Raw genomic sequence first — 21,113 nt, 5'->3', positions numbered from 1 at the left:
AGAGTCTGAAATGATTTTTTTTTTCAAGTGTTTTTCAACATTTTAATTTTCACAAGTGGGCAGCTCTTCTTCCAATCAAACTCAGTATTATTTAAAATATATTTTTGTTAAAAAGAATAGAATTTCTTGTTATAAAGAAAACATGTTCACAATTAACACAGGAACCAAGAATTGATTCATACAGATATATACAAAACGAAAAATATATGGAAAAAGACAACCAAAGCAAAAGATAGGACAATTTATAATTATGCCTGGAGATAAACTGTTGCTTAAATTTTGAGTTTGATGAGACTGCCTGTGTTATCAGTCAGGTATCAGCAAACAGCAACTGTACACAAACACTGCTGTGTCAAAATGAAGCAATGTGTGTTATAGACGTGTCCTTGTGAGTGACTCAGAATGCTTTAAGCGACGATAGAAGGAGTCTGAGTGTTTCTCCTCTTCTCACCGTGGTGTGGCAATGATCTGGTACCTGCGAGGTAAATTGGCAAAGCCGCTGTACTCAGGAATGAGGTTAATACTGTCGGGGCCTTCGGTGCAGGAAAAGGTGAAATTCTGCAGCAGTGACACCAGGAAGAGAAAAAGCTCCATACGAGCCAGAGACTCGCCAACACAGGCTCTCTTCCCTGTGGAGAGACACAATCACAAACAGAACACTGTAAATAAAAAAATATATATATTGCTTGTGATTGAAGAGGGGCAATGAGTAAGACATATAAAATGACCCATCAGTCATGGACAAACCACATGCACAAACAGGACTACCAAATAAAACACATATTAGCATGAGGTTTGTAAATATTCACGTTAACTGATGATGTACAAACTGAGGATGGTGTTTTACCTGCAGCAAATGGCAGGAAAGCAGGATTTTTCTTGAAGTTGCCATTTTGGTCCAAGAAGTGCTCGGGGTTAAAGGACCAGGGAGTTGCCCATTGCTTTTCCTCTTTCAGCACAGAGTGCAACAAGGGAATAATCACAGTGTCCTATTGAGGTGTTAGATATGATGTTAGTGTAATACTCTATCTTTTATCTCATAAATATGATACCTTTGAGATCAACATTACCTTGGGGATTGTGTAACCCCTGAAAGAGATGTCGTGGAGTGCGTAGTGAGGGAGGCTGAAAGGAACAATGTCCAGAAAACGCTGCACCTCGTGGATGACAGCATCTGTGAAAGGGAGGGACTTCCTGTTCTCCATGCTTGGGCAAAGGCCTTTTGTGATCACAGTGTCAATCTCCTGCTGCATTTTCTCTGTACAGGACGACAAAACATGTTATTAGGCAGGTAGAGGATTATTCAGTTCTTTTTTCTCTCCTTTTTTTAAATTTAATTTTCGATTTTTAATATAACGGCACATTCACAGATGCAAATGTGCCTTTCCTAGGATAGCAAAGACATGACCACCCCACTCTGCCTCACTCTGCCTCTGACTGGCCTACCCTGACATTCTTACACCCTGGACAGGTCGCCAGACTATCGCAGGGCTGACACATAGAGACAGACAACCATTCACACCTATAGACAATTTAGAGTCACCAATTAACCTAGTCCCCAACCTACATGTCTTTGGACTGTGGGAGGAAGCCGGAGTACCCGGAGAAAACCCACACTGACACGGGGAGATCATGCAAACTCTGCACAGAAGGGCTCCCGCACCCGACATCGAACCAGGAACCCTCTTGCTGTGAGGCAACAGTGCTAACCACCACACCACCGATGCTGCCCTGTTTCTCTTTCAACTCAACCCAACCCTAACCAGTCTCAGTCCTCTTGACTAAACCTAACCAACATTGCTATGAAGCCAATCAGCGGAAGAGTAGGGCAGGTCATGCCTTCACCAACCTAAGAAATGCAAATTTGCTGCCCGAACATGGGACCCCACAAAAGGTTAGGATTATTCAGTTCTCAACCATAATAGAACTGGTTAAAATCAGATCGCTGTGTCAGGTCAGGGGACCTACCCTGTATGTTGGGATATTTGACCAGCACACCGAGGGCATATCTGATGGTGGTGCTGGTGGTTTCTGTTCCTGCCAGGAAGAGATTCATCACTGTAGCGACCAAGTTGTCATAGTTGAACTCAGTTGTGGGAATGTCCTTTTCCTGGGAGGACAAAGGAGTAAACATGTCTTAGGATGCAAAACAATGTAAGGAGTCAACAGTTCTGTCTGATGTCAGCAACATTTGAATAATTAAATAATTTTATTCCAAAATTTAGAACTGCCACAGCTACATAAAGGAAACCATCGTTAGCGCCTGAGGAGATGTTAAGTGGTAACTTTTATGAACAGGTGAAACTTCAAGGTGAAAGTTATGGTCTCAGGTTCTCTAAACAAAACAAATGAAGTTTTGTCCAACCTGATTCATTCGGATGAGAAAGCAGTCAATATAGTCCCGCGGGGAGCTGGGGTCCAGTGTCTCTTTGTGCTCTTGGATCTTCATTTTGATAAACTCTCTCACCTCATCAACCTGGACAAAAACAGTATGCTGGTTGCCAGGCAGATGCTCTAGGAGCCAGGGAAAGATGTTGTACATCTGTGGGTGGGAAGCACACAGCACACTGCAGCTCTGTCTCTCAATGAAAATACGGCATATGATATAAGGAAGCCATATGAAAACCAGACTTAAATAAACACTGATCTGTATTTGGAGGACCATCAGCCTCCCACCTCCTTACCTGACCCCTAAAGCTGCTGTTGAACTTTAAAATCTCAGATATGATGTTGAGGAGGTGTAGGAAGCTCTTGTCTTCATAACTGAAGCGTTCACCAAACACCAGGCAGCAGATCACATTGGACACAGTGCGGCTCAACAAGAACGTGGGGTCAAATGGTATACCTGTAGGAGAAGAGGAAAACATATTAATCAGAAGGGGAAAAAATTATGTGAATGACAAAAATCCACTGAGAACACACTTTACCTGCCATTCATATGTTTATTTAGACAGCTTCTTCAATCATAATCTTTTATGGTCAATAAAAAAGGTAAAAGCATTCAATAAGAGTACTATTTAAATTCACATTGATAAAATTGATCTCATCCAGTGAGACGATTTACCACTTATTTGTTCAAATATAAATGCAGTTTAAAATGTCCTATTTGGTAAATCAAGGCTGTGAGTGAAACTCCAGTGTTTTAACAGGTTATGTAACATCCTGTGTTTACTTTGGACAAACTGCCATCAGACAGAGATAAGGATAAAAGAGGGCAGCTGAAGCAAGAGATACAAACACACCGAGCAATCTAACAAAGCTTCCACACTCTCTTTGCAGTTGTCAGCTTTAGATCTACAGTATGTCTTGTGCAGTCATACATATTAATACAGACAATAATTAATTGCATAGGAATATATTTCAGGTGGGATGCAGGGGACTTGTCACCCTCAATATTTAGAACATGCATTTGTCACCCTAATAAATTAATGTAAGCAACAAAGGACTTTTATTTTGACAAAATTAAATATATTTACTCTAGGTTTGGGCAGTATCTATTTTTTTTTTATACCTTAACACTTTCCTGACATTTCACATGTGTATATACTGTAGTAGCTAGTATGTGTGTAAACGCTGAGTTGCTGCTGATCAAGTCACTGAAGTATGTATCTCATTGTCTAGCCTACAGTGCTGTGTTTCTTATATGCAATAGCCTACTTAGACACATTTAGCTGAGTCCAAATACTTACGGCCCATAGAATAATAAACAGATAGGGAATAAGCTCAGAGGACGTCATCACAAGATAAAGTTATATGTGGCAATACTCCCAAACAGTAGTCCTCTAACATTTTCCCCACACCCTGGCAGTTGGCATGTTTTTTGGCTCAGATGCCCATTGCACCAGTAGAGACTGACCTCTGGTGGCACATGTTGTGCACTACACCACATTACCCCAATACAGCATTGGGGTACAGCCATATCAGTTTAATAGAAAGAGGAGTGTGTATATTTTTGATGGTAATGAAAATCATACATTCAGGATTTCTAAATACCTTGGTATGTCATAATACCTTGAAACTACCCAAGACTAATTTACCCCATACATTCATGCAGAAAAGGCACAAATTGGTGCATATAAATTCAACAGAATGCAGGAAATTTGCCCCCCACAATCAGTGTTGAAACAAAGCCTACGCCCCTTTCAGCGTATCTCAAATCCCAGATGTAATGCTAAATTTCTTGTTGGTCATATTTCATTGTGCTGTACTGGAACAGGACTTAAGCTGTGACTCAGCACAGTTCAAAGTAAATGTAACATGACAGATTATGTAATAATCCCCTTTCACATCAACCCTGTGTGAAATATGTGCTCTTGCACAACTGAAAACACACCTTTGAATGTATCTATGCGGGCCCTCATGTGTTTGCTCTCCTCTTGGATCCACTCTTCCATCCCCTTGCGTCCCATCCCAAAGTCTCTCAGCGTGGTCAATGTGAAACGTCGCAGCTGCCGCCAACGCTCTCCATTACTGATCCCCAAACCTGACAAAAGGAAATGTGTGCTTGTTTGTCATGTAGATACAGAGACATGCAGTGAATGCAGGCACGAAACAATTAAAAATCACTGATCCCTTGACAGAGGTGACAGATTTTCAAGTGTCTTGTGTTACCATAGCCCTTGGTAGCCTTGAGCAGAAATGGCAGTGGTCCTCTGCCTGTGAAGTCGTCTGCTTGGTCCACCAGAGCCTCCTTCACTGCGTCATATCCTACCAATACAACTGTCCTCTGCCAGCCCAGGTGCAATGTCATCACAGGGCCGTAGGTTTCACTGAGCTACAAAAAGACATGATTTATTAGGAAACATTGTGATGCAAATGTGATCTGTGCAAAAGTAAACGTGCAATCCAAAATCTAATTCTGTACGACTGATTAAACAGCCCTCAATCAGTGTGAATAGTGCAAAATAAATTCTTGCCTTGATGAAGCTTTTAAACGGTGCATTTTTCTGCAGCTGTGGCAGGTTTCCTATGAGAGGAAGTGCAAAGGGTCCTGGAGGCAAACGATGCTTCCTACTGTTCTTGACACTAAACAACCACAGCAGAGCTAAAATGAGCCCTGCCAAAATCACTGATGCAGAAAACTCCATCATGCTCTTTACACCTTGTCTTCTTGACTCTGCGCTGGTCAACAGATCTCTACCTGCTTTTAGCCTGTGAGTGGTGTTTATATCTGAATCTGTTTATGTGTAACAGGTTGTTGGCAGGAGCACTGTATTAGGCCACAGGTGAACCATGTGACTGAACAGTTTATCTCAGTTCACCTTCACCTGATTAGTGTTTTTATTGACTAAAAGCCAGTGTGAAGCGAGGCTGTCAAAGCTAATATCTCATTTGTCATGCAATTCACTTCTTCTCTCCAACTGACAGGAATGAACATGCACTTTTAGCACTTCTTTTACTAAATGTTTCAAAGTTCATTTAAAAAAAACAGAAAATCATTAACTTTGGAGTATTGTTATCATGCTGAAACTGTTTAAAAAATGAGAAACCTGCAGCCCAGTCGCCTGAAGAAAATGATATTGTACACTTCTGCAAATTATGAATACATTAATATTTGCACATGTCATATGTATCATATCAACATTTCTAAAGGGACATAGTATATGAGCTGATTTTGTCATCAGGAGGTGGAAGGGATGGTGGATGGTGTGACACCAAGGCGAGATGGCTGCCAAGCTGCAGACCACTGTTCCATACCAACAAACAACAAAACTTGTTGTTCTGTAATTGCTGCAGCCCCCAATAATGGATGATTTTTGGTGACCTGTCACTGTTTTTCCAGCAGGGATAGGGCCATGAAAAGTGGTTATTTTTTTTAGCGAACCATTGATGTGTTTCCAATGGCTTTTTAGGCACTAAACATGAGTGTTTTTTAGGGACATGTTGCTGTTTTTCCTGCAGCTTTATAGCCCCCAGAGGTGAGTGTTTTTTTTAGCAAGCCATGCCTCTTTTTACAGCTGCTTTTTAGCCCCCAAACATGGGTGTTTTGTAGCAACCCCTTGCTGTTTTTCCAGCTGGGATGGTACCAAGAAAAGTGCTTGTTTTCTCCTGTAACATTGCTGCATTTCCTGCCAAGGATTGTGCCCCCAAAACTGGGTATTTTAAGCCAAAACATTATCTTTTACTACTCATAACCAAGTGGTTTCTGTGGCTGAACATAGCCACATGTTAACCACAGGGTTGTGGAAATGTAAAGTTTCGATATGTGCCACATAAAAACATGCAAATGTAATGTGTCTGTGGTTTGGGTTGAACCTGTACTGTCAACAGGAGGCCAGTAGTCATGACTGGAATAACATGCTGGGGGGACAAAAACTAGCAGATGGGCCCCTGTTGATCTTTGTTTTCACCAAAAGATTGATTGAAGTAATGTGAAGAGTAAAAATACAATATGCATCTGCACAGTAGTAGTTACAATCACTGTGGTCTAAAAACAATAAACTCTGAGGCTCATTGCCATTGACAATAAAAAACACAGCACAAAATCATAACAGCAGCCACAAACATACAGTGGCAAAGTGCAAATACTCATTACTGAAATGATCTTTTTTATTAGCCTAAATTACCATGCACGCTGCACTCAAATAAAAGTGTAATTCAGCATAACATACTGTGTGTTGTATCTTAGTAAATGAAGCCTATGAGTTGAGCGTCAGCATATTAAACAGTTATGTAACATATTCTATGTTTATTTTGCGTGTCATTAGAAAGAGGTGAGGATTAAAGGATGTGGCTGAAGAGAGAGAGATAAACGCGGCAACCAGTCCCACAAAGCTTTCACACTATCATTCATCTTGTTTATTCTGTAAATTAATCTGTAAATTCTGATTTGGTCAAAATTCTGATCTTCTTTTTGTCTGGCTGCTGCTCTTAGCATCTATTGTGTGTGTCAAACTTTTAATGCCAAAGATACTGTTTTGTTTGGTCCCGTTTAGGTTGTTAAATGTGAAAACACACCTTTGACTGTGTTAAATCTTCTACATTCACTCTCCTGTCCTGTTGCATCCATCCCATAATCTGTGAGCGTTGTCAGTGTTTAATGTCCATTACTGATCCCCAAACCTAACAATATGGAGAAAAATTATGTTTTATTAACTTACACAGTGGCCAGGCCAACAGAGCAGCAGCAAATAGAAGACAGACTCTGTAAATCTTAAAACACAGCTTTATAATAAATGAGATATGAAGAGAGTAATCAAATGCGATCAAAAGCATAAACTATAACACCAGCCCAAATGAACATGAATAAAAACCTAAACATTGCTCTGTTTGCAGCTACCAAAAGCTGGTATTGTGCTTTTTCTGCCTAAACACAGCTGCACGATAACCACAGCTTGTTTAAATTTTAAAAAAAGGTAAAGTTTCAACATATCCGTCACGTGATAATGTACAAATATAATGTATCCATGGTTTGCAGAGACATACAGTACAAGGCCAACATTTTATTCTGCCAATTGGGTTGACACTCAAAAAGCTACATGCAAGACACTGGAAAGGAATCACTGTTTTCATTGATAAGAGATTTGAACGCACCCTTTGTTTGTTCTTGGTAAATTTGAGTTAAGTCTGTATTTGCACTCTGTCACTGAAGTTATCTGCCTGCTCCACCAGGGGCTCCTTCACTGAATAATGATCCACTGCCAGCCCAGCTACAGTATCATCACAGGCCTCTAAATTTCACTGAGCTGGACCAAGACGTGATTTATCAGACTGCAACATTCACGATTATACAAACTAAAAGAATTAAACTGATTAATTGCTGAACTTTGACAGATTTCATATGTGTGTGGGTTTTCATGCTAAATAGCCACAGCAAAGCTAAGACCAGCACTGCCAACATCACAGTTAATTGAAAATCCCATAACATTCTCTGCACTTTGTATTCTCGTCGTCTCCTTGTTGGTCTCTCATACTGAATTACTTTCTGCCAGTCTCTAGTTTTGTGTTTAAAGTGTTTGTTGTTCATATTTAACAGAAAGTTGGTAGGTACATGGGAAAAAAGCTCTTAAAACTCAATTTTAACTCTTAAACTTTAAAGACAGAGCTGCAACACCAACACCATTTACTTTAACCTGTGCCTTAGTAGTGCATGTTGTCAAACACATTTGTATCTACTGTATATTTAACTATAATTACCAGCCCACACAACTTGTTCCTTTCAGAGGCTGTTTGGCCTGGTTGGCAGTCATACCAATATTAAGCAACAAGGCTTTGATGTATTGCACAACATTCATGATATGATAAACATAGTGATATGTGTGGCAAGATAAACTAAAGATTATCAAAAACTACTTCTAAGCAGTTATATTTATATTTTGAAAGGAAGTATTCTCCAGGATGTCGATGATTTATAGTTATCTGTGTGTAAAATAACAATTTCTCTTTATTTATGGCATCATGATCACTGTGTCAGTCGAGTCCTTCTTGTACGTGACAAAAGAAGGCTTTTCTGGATGTTCATCACCGCACATGAAGCCCATTTGAGTGTAAAAACTGAGAGCGCACACAAGCTTGTACATAACTCCAAATCCAACACATGAGCTATAAACCCATGAGATTATTTTTTTACTGTTCGACAAAATCCCACATAAGCACACACGGCCGTTCAGGCTCTGCATATCCCCCTCTTGTGCAAATCTGCTCCATCATCCCTCCTCTCCAACCCTTGGCCTGCTGTCTGCACTGCGGCTCCATGCCAGCCAGCAAACAGCAGATGGATGTAGAGAGAAAGACGCACGGTCATGGTGACAGCAGGATTTATTTAGAGTTCGCCTTTGGACTGCATTTCATGTGAGATGCTGGTTTGTGCAGATGGTGGGTAATGGGGGCGGTTTCTAAAAGCAGGGCAAAAGGAACCAAGCAAAGTGCCAAGAATACGGATAAATATTCACAGAGGTCAAACCTTAAAAAAAAAAGTATTAAATGAACACTGATGAGACAAACAGTAGAGAAACACAACTGCTAACTGAATATTCCACCCACAAAATGGCAGGGCCATTGTTCAGATGGCCCAAAATTCTGTTTGGCCATTTCTCCTACAGCCTGTTATCCCAAAAACAAATGCCCATTGCTCCCAAGTCCTGTTTCTCTGAAAATAAACACTCCCTGCAGTTGGACAACTCAATCACCAGAAGCAATGTTTGCATTGTAAGTTTCTGTAATCCATGGCTACCTTACATTTTTTCAACAATACTGTGGTGAATGTGTGGTCAGGTTTAAGCACAAAAAACACTTGGTTATGGTTGGAAAATGATCATGTTTTGGCTTACAACACCCACGTGTGGCGGCACAAGTCACTGTAAAAGCAGGGAAGGGTTAATGAAAAACACCTTGGTTCGGTGGCTCACATGCCACTGGGAAACACTGCAAAGGTTTGGAAAAAAAAACAAGGGATCAGTAGCTCAAACACCACTGAGAAACTGCAAAGGGTTGGTAAAAAAAGACAGGGATCGGTGTCTCAAATGTTACTGTGAAATGCCGAAAGGTTCGGTTAAAACACTCACAATTGGTGGCTCGGACAACTGAGAAATGCTAACTGCAGAGAGTGTGTATTTTCTGAGAAACAGAACTGTGGATGCGACTTTTTTCAGGATTATGGGGCTTTGGAATTTTGGGCCGTCGGAATATTGGCATGGCACCAAATACAACTGCACAAAAGAGACTTGGATTATACTACACAAGTTGTGTGTTTTGACATCGTTTTGCTGCAGTTAAATGTCTGTCTTTGGATTCTTCATTCACCTTTAGGGCATGCAAGAAACAAAGTTTTCTTCATGAATTCAAGGTAACACTGGGTGAGTAACTGTTATACAAATAGTCATTTTGTGGGTAAAGTATTTCTTTAAAAGACTAAAATGTCCTCATAAACGTCAGTGTGGCTGTCTGGAACCTCCACACTGCTCACTGAGTTAACCTCAAGCCGTCCTGAGGCATGGAAAGACTGATACAACACAGACAGTGTTCAGAGGAGTCAAGATCATGAATGATTTACCTGAGGAGCATGGGCGTAAAGCCAGGAAGAACACCTTCATTAATTTATAAATTAGACGCATAGATAACAAATGAGTGATTAATTAATTACAATGCCCTTATATCTTAAAGGAATACCAACACAGGGATTTCAATGAGAAGAAAAGGGTCTTTGAAACAGTTTCTCTCTCAGTCTTTCTAGTCAAAACTAAAACGCAAATCCTCCACAGTCAAATGCATCGAAGTCGGAGTCTCCTTCAAAGTCGAAGCTGTTGAAGTGAGGGGAGTCTACGTCCTGGCTGCAGGCATGGAAAGAGCCTCCTGCGGGGAGCTCAGAGAAGCCCCCTGCGCCATGAGCGATCTCTGGGGCTCTGCTGGCAAGGGGAGAAGAAGGGGAGCAGGAGTTGAGGTAGCCCAGGGCAGAAGAGGCCGCTGCCCCTCCCATCAGCAGGCACACTGCCCGCACCGCCCGTGCATCGCTGCTGTTGCCATGGCGAAGACAATCAGACACACGATGAGGGGGGGCCACAGAAACACTGCGAAAAGGCCGTCGTGGTACACTGGCTGCAGAGGTAATGCGAAAAAATAATATCAACAATATGCATGTAGATAAGTTTTGAAGATTTTCACCTTTTTGCTCTTTATTTAAACTAAATTAATTTCTGTCATTCCCCTGCCTTTAACCTTTAAAGGACCAGTGTGTAGAATTTAGGAGGATACATTGGCTGAAATGCAATATAATATAAAAAGTATGTTTTCTTTAGTATATGATCCATAATGCAGCTTTAATGGGCTCTCTTCAACATTCAGAGCAATATTATAGCATCAAACCACTATTTGCTATGTAAAAAATATGGTGGAGTAACAGTATCATGTGCAGAGAATGAAGTCGAGCTACCTCTGTGTGTTGCAATCTGAGCTTCTCTGTGGTTTGTTGTGGTAAGGCAGTCTGGCCATGCGTGCGTGTCAGTGCATATGTGTATCCCACTGGCCAGCTTATCACCATCACACTGCACTGCGCTCATACGACAGTTACAGCCAAATCTGGTTGGTGTCACCGCGCCCATCCTCTGTTTCCCCCCTTATTAACACTGTTGGCTCTGTCAGCACTGTTGCTATTGTTTGGCACTGTTAGCTGCTGGCTCAGCCACCTCCATGTTGAGAACAGTGTAGAGTCAAATCATCGCTCTGAATTTTGCATAGAGCCCCATGAAATTGTGATTTACTACATCTGGTTGACCTGACAGCTGACCTTGGTTTTGGCCTCTGTCTCTGAATGAACCTCCCCGTTCAGTGACTCGAGACAAAGGAGGCGTGCCCTCACAAAACCTCGGGGACCCAGGGTCTTTATCACTGGAGGAGTCAGGCAGGGGGTCTCTGTCGGTGATACAGGGAGTGATGCTGCACTGTCTCTGAATGGTCAGGGGTGACATAACACCCTAGGAAATGAGACAAATGCAGGGTTATTATGTCACAGAGATACACTGTGTAACAGCAACACCATGTTATTAGAACAGCCAACAGATATTATTAGAAACTTATGTATGAACACAATTTTAGGATTGGGAGGTGATGTTTTGGGATGAAGACATGAGGACAAGGCTGAATGAAGCAACAGCAGGACCAGACTCGAGCCAAAACTGCTGACTCACCTCTCTCACTTTCCTGATCAAATTCAGCCACAGACTGTAAAAGGTAAAATGACAAGTCATTTCATAGAACGAGATCCAGGCATGTAGATTATTATGCCAACAACGGAAAAAGTTCAGTATGATCTGTTAACCTTCAGCAGTAAACATGACTGATAGTAAGTGGGACAAAGGAGACCTAAATTCCAGCATGTGTGTCTGTCACTATCTGCAGTTAACATCTGATAATGAATGGGCCAAAGGACATGTTCGTGTGTGTGTGTGTGTGTGTGTGTGTGTGTGTGTGTGTGTGTGTGTGTGTGTGTGTGTGTGTGTGAGTGAGAGAGGGAGAGAGAGAGAGAGACCCACTTGCAGTCATCAGGATTGTCAGTGAGGAGCAGCAGGAATTTGTTTTGTGGCAGGATGAGGGCGAAGCAGCAGTCCCTCCTGCCCCCTGGAGGCAACTTAGGCAGGTCCAGGATTTCTCGTCCCTCTACAATCATCTCACAGTTGGTTTGTAGTGCAACCACCTGGTCTGGAGGGGACTCTGCATCTCGGCACACCAACAAACTTCCCTCCAGGGTCAGCACGATATACTTCTCCTTCCACTGTTTGAACATAAACCCCCCTGCAGCAAATAAAAGAAACAAGAGGGGCATGTTTATGGGGTAGAGTTAGTCTCCTTGGTTTTGCTTTTGTTAAAGTCAAATAGTGCAGTTATACTGGATGATTTATGGTGATACTGTAGATGAAAATAGATGGTGAAAATCTGGACAGAAGAAGTTAAAAAAAGTAGGACTAATAGTCCACTACTATGTTGGCAGCAGTGCCTAATTAGCACAAAACACAAAATATAGCTTAGGCTGATAGGAATGTTTGCAGGTATTTGATAATTATTACTATGTCAGTCAAACAAATCATGTCTGAAATGATCAGGCCTATTGCAACAGCAGAACATAGTTAAAGTTTGACATCTAGACCCTGACCTAAATACCCCCCCATGTGTGGTGCTGTTGTGGAGTTGGGGCTTAAAGAGCAAGCAGTAATACTGATGTAGGGCAGCAGCGGCATTGACAGGGCAGAGGGCAAGCTCTGCAGCTTACAAAGATTGCCAAATGGGAGATGACAAATGGAGGATGAGGTATGAGCCATGTGTATGAATCTGTGTAGCTCGACTTGACGGCCTGAACAAGCTTGAAGGCACTGCTTAATCAGAAACATTTTTATTCTGAACTCATAAAGAAAAGTTGGGGAATCACTAAAACTGTTTGGATTTGTCCTCCTGGAACCACAACCAATGTCATGGAAATCCATTCAATAGTTGTTGAGATTTTTCAGTCTGAAGTCCAATAACAGACCAACTTCTCATCCATAAAGCCGTGCTGCTAGCCTGGCTAAAAACGATCAATCATCTTTAAAACTCCGGGCAGTTTTGCATGTGCCTGCACTCTGTCAACACAGTGAAGAGTTTGATTTTTTCAGTTGTATCTATTTGCTATCATTCATTTTTGTTTAGCATGAAAAACCTAAAATTTTGAAATGCTCAGTTCACTTTTGAGTCCTCCTTTAGTTGTCTGTGTGTTGACTCAATTTTTTGAGGCTGTGCTTTGGACTGCACTCTATTAAATGATGTTTTTTTTTTTATTTAGTATTATGACCAAATCAGGGCGGCACGGTGGTGTGGTGGTTAGCACTCTCGCCTCACAGCAAGAGGGTTGCCGGTTCGATCCCGGGCGTGGGAGCCCTTCTGTGCGGAGTTTGCATGTTCTCCCCGTGTCAGCGTGGGTTCTCTCCGGGCACTCTGGCTTCCTCCCACAGTCCAAAGACATGCAGATTGGGGACTAGGTTAATTGGAGACTCTAAATTGTCTGTAGGTGTGAATGTGAGCGTGAATGGTTGTTTGTCTCTATGTGTCAGCCCTGCGATAGTCTGGCGACCTGTCCAGGGTGTACCCTGCCTCTCGCCCGATGTAGCTGGGATAGGCTCCAGCCCCCCCGCGACCCTCAAGAGGATGAAGCGGTTAGAAGATGAATGAATGAATGAATGACCAAATCATTGATAACTATTGTGATTGAATAATATCACAAATCAAAAACACACAATACAACAACGACAGCGCCAACTGCTGTCCTGATAAATGACGTCAGAGCTGAATAGTCACATTTCGGTCAACAAAAATCAAAAGTGGATACATTTCACAAATAAAGTACTTGCACACACTGCAAAAGAGGAAATTCTCGGCCAAGAAATCATGTGTGAATGTCCATTAAGCATAACATTGCTTTACAAATGCAATTTTCATACTGTAGTTCTTTCATTTACCTGGACAGCATTTAAATTACAGGCTGTTCTAAACCTGACTATAACAGAATGCAATTGCGTGTGGCCTAAATTCTAAACTAGCCACAGGCAGTAAACAACAGTGCACAGAGCAGCATGAAGGTGTGAAAGCTTCATTTAAATAATTATACCTGAATCTCCTCGTCCTTGAAACCAGCCATTTAGGGCACGTCTCTACACAGTAGTGCACCGTTAGTCAACATATTTCATATTAAGGGTGCAAAATATGTGTATCTCTTAACAGGGACCTTTAACCCATAGAAACAACAGCCTCTGTGTTTGGAACATACTGTTTTTATTCAGGACAGGACACACGATGCCGTTAGATTGTAAGTGTCCCAGACAGCTGCCTATTGTGTAATACTGATAATAGATGGAGAGCACATGTTGATGGACGAAGAAGATCTGCTCTATTTCTCCATACAGAGGATTAAAGATGAACAGGTGGATTTTGTGCGAGAGAGAGAGAGAGAGAGAGAGAGGAAGAGAGGTATGAGTTTAGATAGGCTGCCTGTTATCAGACACATCTACTGATTTACTAACACCTTTATAGATTTGACATCATAAAACATGAAGGTTTAATAGTATTAATAGAGTCCACTGTTAAGAGAGAAAGATCATTACAAAATGAATCTGAACTGCTGACAACACAGTATCTTCTGCCTCAGTCCGGATGACGCCACTATCAAATGAAATCAGTGGAGATATAAAACAGATGTAACATTAGCACAAAGACATGAGACACTGGCTGAGTCCTGAGCCTGACTTGGCTTTCAAAACCAACATCTCGTCATTCTGTAAAAACACATCTGGGAGCGATTATATCACACAAAGTGACTTTCAGATTGATATCACTCATCTTTAGAGTTGGTGTGTTGATCCTCTTCGCTCATTGTTAAGTTTACAGCTATTCTTAGAGGAATAAACACCAAAAACGTATCACTCCTTGGGCAGAAAATATCACAAGTCCAACACACTCAATACAGTAAGTCTAAATTTGTCTAATAAATACTGTAAAGGTGTAATTTTGTCAACTAAAAGATCTGAGATCCTCCAAAAGTATAATCATTTGTTTTATTTTTGGCTTTCAATTAGGTTTGAAGGACAGCTTTTTTGTATTTCACCGTAATTTATGGCAATTTTAGATCAAAACTCTCTACGAAGACCAAATAATGACATCAATTCTGATCATTCACAGTCTGCATATCCAGATTTTCGGATCTTCCTATAGGTGACATAGCCATACCAATTGTAATCTTATTTTTATTTTGTTGACATTCATCAAACATAAGGGAAAAATGAGGGTTACAGCCTCTAGTCTTGCCAATGAGGTTCACCTGAACGTGTTCATAAGTGTTCATCAGTGTCTTTCTGCCGTGTTGTATGACTTAAGACTGTTTTTAATTTCTTTTTTATTATTGTCTAACATTTTTAAATTTATAAAACACCTTGTAACTTTTTTTTTAAAAAAGCACTATATAAACAAAGTGTATTATTATCATTTTTATTATTATTAAAAATGCCATCGGAGGGAAGAAGACAATATTTGCATAGTACCATTTTAAATTATACGTTATTTATTATTATCATTATTGTTTGTTTGCTAAGTTGTTGGAGAGGAGGGCATCAATTAACCTACATTTAATGCTGAAGTAAATACAGTAGAATGAGCACAAACAGGATCAGACAAAGAAATAAAGTCTGTCGCCCATTAATGAAGGCACGGAACTGCACACGGATAAAGGAATCAAAGCAGGCCTACCATATTTCCTGAGGAAGCCTCGATGAACGCCTGCTGTGCTCATGCCTGTGGTCATCACAGCAACAGAGACTAAATGAGAGACAGAGCATTTGATGTTGGAAAATAGGGTAAAAGAGAGAGAGAGAGGGAGAGAGAGGAAGACTAATCCCCACTATTTAGGCCTTCCTTCCTTAAACCCGTGCTGTTGTGAGTGGAATTGGAACCGTCCCTGCTTATGCACACATAAACATCACATGAGGCCAAATAATCACAACAGCGATGGATAAATCCCACCAGAAACATCCTATGATTCTCATGGCGGCCATCACCAGATGTCACGTTGGACGTTTCCCATACTGCTCGTCTCTCAGGAGCACAGATTTAAGCCTGTGTCTTGCACACAGCATATGGGTGATTCATAATAGCTCATCATTAAACTGTCATCAGACCTGTTTCTGAGTGTATCTCTGTGCCCTTGGACAGCTTCCTGAGTCAGGGCTTGGATCACCTCCCGCTCAACCAGATTAAAACAGAGGGATTATTATTCCTGCACAGCTGGAAGCCTGTTGCTGCTGTGCTGTGGATAGGCCCAACCAAGATTTTAATCTGGGCCAGACCTGGGGCACGACGCCCATCCAAGCAACAGCCTCCAAGATATTAACTGATTTTCAGTGTCATAAGTCAGAGCAGGATTTAATGCTTCTCATTGTCTCGGCATGTGCTTGCTTATCACAGTTGGAATACCATTATGTAACAAGAGGGATCGAGGAGAGACCACACAATCAAACAGTTTGTACAGTACATTCATGGATTAATGGGCTGTAAGATAGTGGAAGCCTAAAAGAGAAAGACAGACAGACAGACAATTGATTTATCTCTTGGAGAAAATACCCTAACTAGGATTTAGCCAGAGATGACACATAGGATTCAGTGACTTGCTCAAGAGGACTTCAGCAAGCCTGACACGTGCCAACACTGGGCTTAAATCTAGGAGTTCTAGGTGAGCGGTGGTCTGTACTAAGCCAGTGATCCTCCCACTGCTGCCAGAGGCATTCAGGGAAAGAAGCTTAAAGGTGCAGTTCATAGCAAAATCACAAATGCATATTTTCCCTCTTACCTGTAGTGCTATTTAACAATCTTGATTGTTTTGGTGTAAGTTACTAAGTGTTGGAGATATCAACCGTAGAGATGTCTGCCTTCTCTCCAATATAATGGAACTATTTCATGTAGTAACTTTTTTTTTCTGTGTAACTACAACTGGCAACCAAATCATCTTGCCGAAAGAAGGGTGCATCTACTCCCAGACGTGAATCTTATGTTCATGACAGCGCGAGATGTTAACATTAATGGCGTCCTTCTCAGCTGAGCTGTAATGCTAGCTAGCTCAGTGGTGCTAAGTGAGCTAACAGTAGATGCACGCTTCCCATGAAGTGCACCATGATATGGTTCGCAGGTGTAGCTTGGTAGAAAAAAAAATTGTTAGTTCCCACATGAAACTGCTGACAACAAGGTCTTGGATTATCTTTAGTAAAGGTCATGATTTCTGGAAAGAGACATTGCTTTTGAGTTTGTTTTTTGGTGCTTTAAGCACCACAAGCCGAGTGCCATATAGTTCCATATATCCAAGAGAAGGCAGACATCTCTACCTCGATATCTCCAACACTTGGCAACTCACACCAAAACAATCTAGACTGATAAATAGCACTACAGGTAAAAGGAAAAATATGTGTTTTTGATTTTGGGGTGGACCGTCCCTTTAAGAAGAAGCGGAATTAAAATCTGTATATATATATATGTATATGTATATATGTATATATATATATATATATATATATTTGAACGCAACTACACTTTTATTTAATAATTAACCCTGTACAAGAAGGAGTAATTCAAGCTACGTTTTTCCCCATCAGTCGTATCTCTTCATGCACAGTGTATATACATCTGAATGAAAACTTGTGGTTTCAAGGGACAAAACTCATTAAACAGGGGAAACCCCCCTAACCTCATGTGTGCTTATCTCATTGTCTATGATTCCGACCCAATTGATTTAATTAAATTTTAAAAAATTCTTACATTACACTAGAATCAGGACACATGAAACTTTCATGTTCAGCTGGGACTGTGGGTGTAGTTTTAACTGTTAGCTGATGTCCAGCCCTGCATGTTTATCCAGATAAATTCTGAGTCAAGAGGAGTTTCACTGTATGCATTCAAACTAAAAACAAACACCTGACAACTTAATAAAAACAGGTAGGGGGCTGAAGAATAATAGCTTCGTGCTAACAACAATTGAAAGAAGGGCTTCACAAACAACATAAAACATACACAGAGTCTGTAGAAGACCAAACAGGCATAAAATCTCTCACGAAGAGGTTATCAAGGAGAAATGATCTGAGATGTACAGCATGACACACGCAATGTGCCAAATATTTGTTTGAAGCCTATTTCAGTTGTGAGTGAGTCAGTTTATTCCCAGTGATAACCTGCTGTGTTTAAAGTTGATCATAAACAGAGCTCATTATGAAAAGCCAAGTGTTGATGGGAAAGCAGGTTCTCATCCTCACAGTGACTGTTATTTTTCCATCTGACACATCTGTGCTATCAAGTGGATTTTAATGAACTCTATACATGCATAAAGAAAAGCAGATGCTCAAAATCTAAAAGTGTCAGACTTCAGAAAGGCTGAGCTCATCAGGCATCTGCTCTGCTGTGTGTTGCTGGTGGTGTGTTCACTGCTGCAGGTTGCAAATTAACCACTCAAGACATTTGTGCACCATCAAAAAAAAAAAAAAAAAAAAAAAGTTTGCTGTTGCCACTGACAGGCTCAGATTATAAGTGTCTGACAGCATTATGGATAGGATCCCCACAGAGATAGACATTTTTGTTAAAGAGTAAAATTCTTTTTGTTGAACCAGTAAAACCCCTGAAATCACTATTGCCAAACCCACCAGACTTCATTTAAATAACAAGTAATTTTAGCATGTATAGAGTTATCTTATTTCCCATAGTTATTTCCACATCTAACTGGGTGAATTGAGGGTTTATTTCAACCGAACTGTAATTGGTGATTGTTGGAATAGTTGGAATAATGGCTTTTTTTAAATTTTATTTTGTTTCTGTCAACTTTGACTGAAGTGTGTTTTACAATGATAAAATTATTGTTTATTTAAATGGAGTCTGGTGGGTTTGACGATACTATTTTTGAGGCTGTTTCTGGTTAAACATCAAGGATCTTACTCTCTAACAAAAAGGTCTGTCTCTTTAGGAATCCTTTCCGTAATGTTGTCAGACACTTAAAATAATGATTTAAACCTGTCCATGGCAAAAACAAGTACTAATTGTGGATGTAAATTGACAGAACACAAATACCCCAAGTGGTTACACTGCAGCCTGTTTTACCACAGCAGTCTCACTCAGTACTTGAATAATTCAAAAACTGTTGTTCCCATTAGTCTCTTAAACACAAAAACATGGGAAAATAGGGTCCAGGTTGAAAAGTACCAAATTAACCCTTTAATGTGTGTAACTATTTGCCAAAAGCACAGCCTACAAACATTTTTGGAAGTAATTACACAAGTTATTTCTAATATAACATAACTGAACATCACACCTTGTATTTATTTACTATATATCTGTGAGTTACTGCTCTCATTTCTGTCAAGCAGTATTTGGTCTCACTTGCAGTATGAGGGCTTTGCATATGACAGCAGCAGGGGGCAGAAGAGTCCCTGTAAACTTCAGGCAATCACGTGACATTTATAGTGCTTTTGATGTATCAACAGGTTGGGGGTAGCAGTGTGTCTGGCTGCAGTAAGAAGAAGAAGAAGAAGAAGAAGAAGAAGAGGTAAGCTCATTGTTAGCATCCCCTGTCACCCTGGAGCTGGGAGAGCAGCAGGAAGGTGTTTCCCATGTCTTGCAGCCAATAGGGGCTCTCCTTCAAAACCAACAGGTTGTTTTGTTCAGCAGGCAGTGGAGACTAACAAGGATATTGGCACTGCAGTCTGCCTTTGTAAGAGGACATAATAACTGGTGTCCATATGACTTGTTTTGCTGGTTTTTATAACTGTAAGCATGTGCTTTCAACGTTGTTAATCCACTTTAGCTTCATCTAAAAGTCCATGATTAAGTCTTGGTGTTGGTGGTGAATCAGGTTTGCTGGATTTTGGTGTGGCCTAAACTTAAATACTGAGTTCTGCAGAGCTGATGCCCATCCCCCCCAAAACCCAAACATCCACTCCTTCCAGCCTCAAAACTTTGTGTTTTTGAGTAGAACACCCCTCTTTCTTGTACAGGACCCCCTCGGTGACCCTCTTCCCTCCCTCCCTGCCTCTCTCTCTGTGCTTCTATCTGGGAGCAGTGAGAGCACCATTGCTCAAGCTCTATTGAAAAGAGAGCATATACAATGGGGTCTTTCTCAGTCCCTCTCTGTCTCCATTAAAGACCCTGGGAACACAACACTGTCCACAGAGCCACTCTTAAAGGGCCAGTGGGATCCAGGTCTTCAACCTGAGTCCCAGCACCTCCCATCATTTTCATGGGAAAGGGAAAAAAAACAGGAATTGACACAGCAAATCAATTATTCATGAATGGTATGTGAACCCTGCAGCGCCTTCTCTCAGGCAGCAAGTGCCAGCACCATCTCTGTCCAAACATATACAATCACCTCAGACATTACAGTCTGCAACAACACCGCAACGCTGCATTTCCCTCCTTCTGATGGGGATCAAGGACAGCAGCATTTATTTAGACTACAGCTGATGATGCTTCGGTCTGTTTTGGCTGAAGAGGTATGTTCAAACAAATTCCCAGACATTCTGATGACATAATGCTGGTTATGTGGGATAGCAATACAGAAAAGTCTGATTATTATTACTACTGCTTAACTGTCCCAAGCCTCCATCAACAGACCTTTATCCTCTTGTCTGGCGGTCATTGTAAAAAAAAAAACATTAAAGGGATAGTTCACATTTTTTGAAGTGGGGTTGCATGGGGTATATTACATACAGAAGATGTCTGTTGGCCCTCTACGTTTGGAGAAGTGGCAGGAGTACTGCTCAACAGTGTTCTGCTTTGGACTGGGTCAGCAACAAAACATATTTTTGCCACCTAAAAAATGTTCTGTCCCAAAAAACAGTTTAAGTGTACGGTATGTTTGGAGTATTTCCACTGCTTCACCTTTTTGTCAGAAAGCCCATTCTGACAAGAAAGCCATTAATGTCTTCAGTTCCCCATCCATGCTTCCTTCAAAGCCACCAGACTCCATTGACAAAAACAGTAATTTTGGCTCTCAGAACACAGAAGCTGCTTGGCTACTGCTGCCTCTATCAGTTAGTGAGTTTGTGTTATTGTGTGACTCTTGTGAATCCAAACTAACGTCTTTAAATGCTAAAGTCACACAATAACACAAACAGAGTAACTGATTGGGGCAGCAG

The 21,113-nt window shown here is 41.0% G+C and overlaps 2 protein-coding genes across 2 annotated transcripts; both read right to left on the bottom strand.

The window, feature by feature from the left end:
• Positions 1-14: 14 nt before the first annotated feature.
• On the bottom strand, positions 15-5,145 carry LOC125888919 (cytochrome P450 2G1-like). The gene is made up of 9 exons (XM_049576566.1): positions 4,917-5,145; positions 4,612-4,774; positions 4,334-4,483; positions 2,685-2,845; positions 2,366-2,542; positions 1,969-2,110; positions 1,071-1,258; positions 848-989; positions 15-629 (listed from the first exon to the last, which is right to left on the bottom strand). The coding sequence occupies exons 1-9, from the start codon at positions 5,088-5,090 to the stop codon at positions 448-450; spliced, it is 1,479 nt and encodes a 492-aa protein (XP_049432523.1). The 5' UTR covers positions 5,091-5,145; the 3' UTR covers positions 15-447.
• A 5,032-nt stretch (positions 5,146-10,177) lies between these two features.
• si:ch1073-83n3.2 (uncharacterized) lies at positions 10,178-15,736 on the bottom strand. Its single transcript, XM_049576689.1, has 5 exons — positions 15,700-15,736; positions 11,967-12,225; positions 11,622-11,655; positions 11,222-11,408; positions 10,178-10,533 (listed from the first exon to the last, which is right to left on the bottom strand). Exons 2-5 carry the CDS (start codon positions 12,215-12,217, stop codon positions 10,178-10,180), a joined length of 828 nt encoding a protein of 275 aa, XP_049432646.1. The 5' UTR covers positions 12,218-12,225; positions 15,700-15,736.
• Between the last annotated feature and the right edge of the window lie 5,377 nt (positions 15,737-21,113).

Source organism: Epinephelus fuscoguttatus, linkage group LG5 (genome assembly GCF_011397635.1).
Source record: "Epinephelus fuscoguttatus linkage group LG5, E.fuscoguttatus.final_Chr_v1".
Classification (NCBI taxonomy): domain Eukaryota; kingdom Metazoa; phylum Chordata; class Actinopteri; order Perciformes; family Serranidae; genus Epinephelus; species Epinephelus fuscoguttatus.
This window is presented reverse-complemented; position numbering and strand designations above follow the sequence as displayed.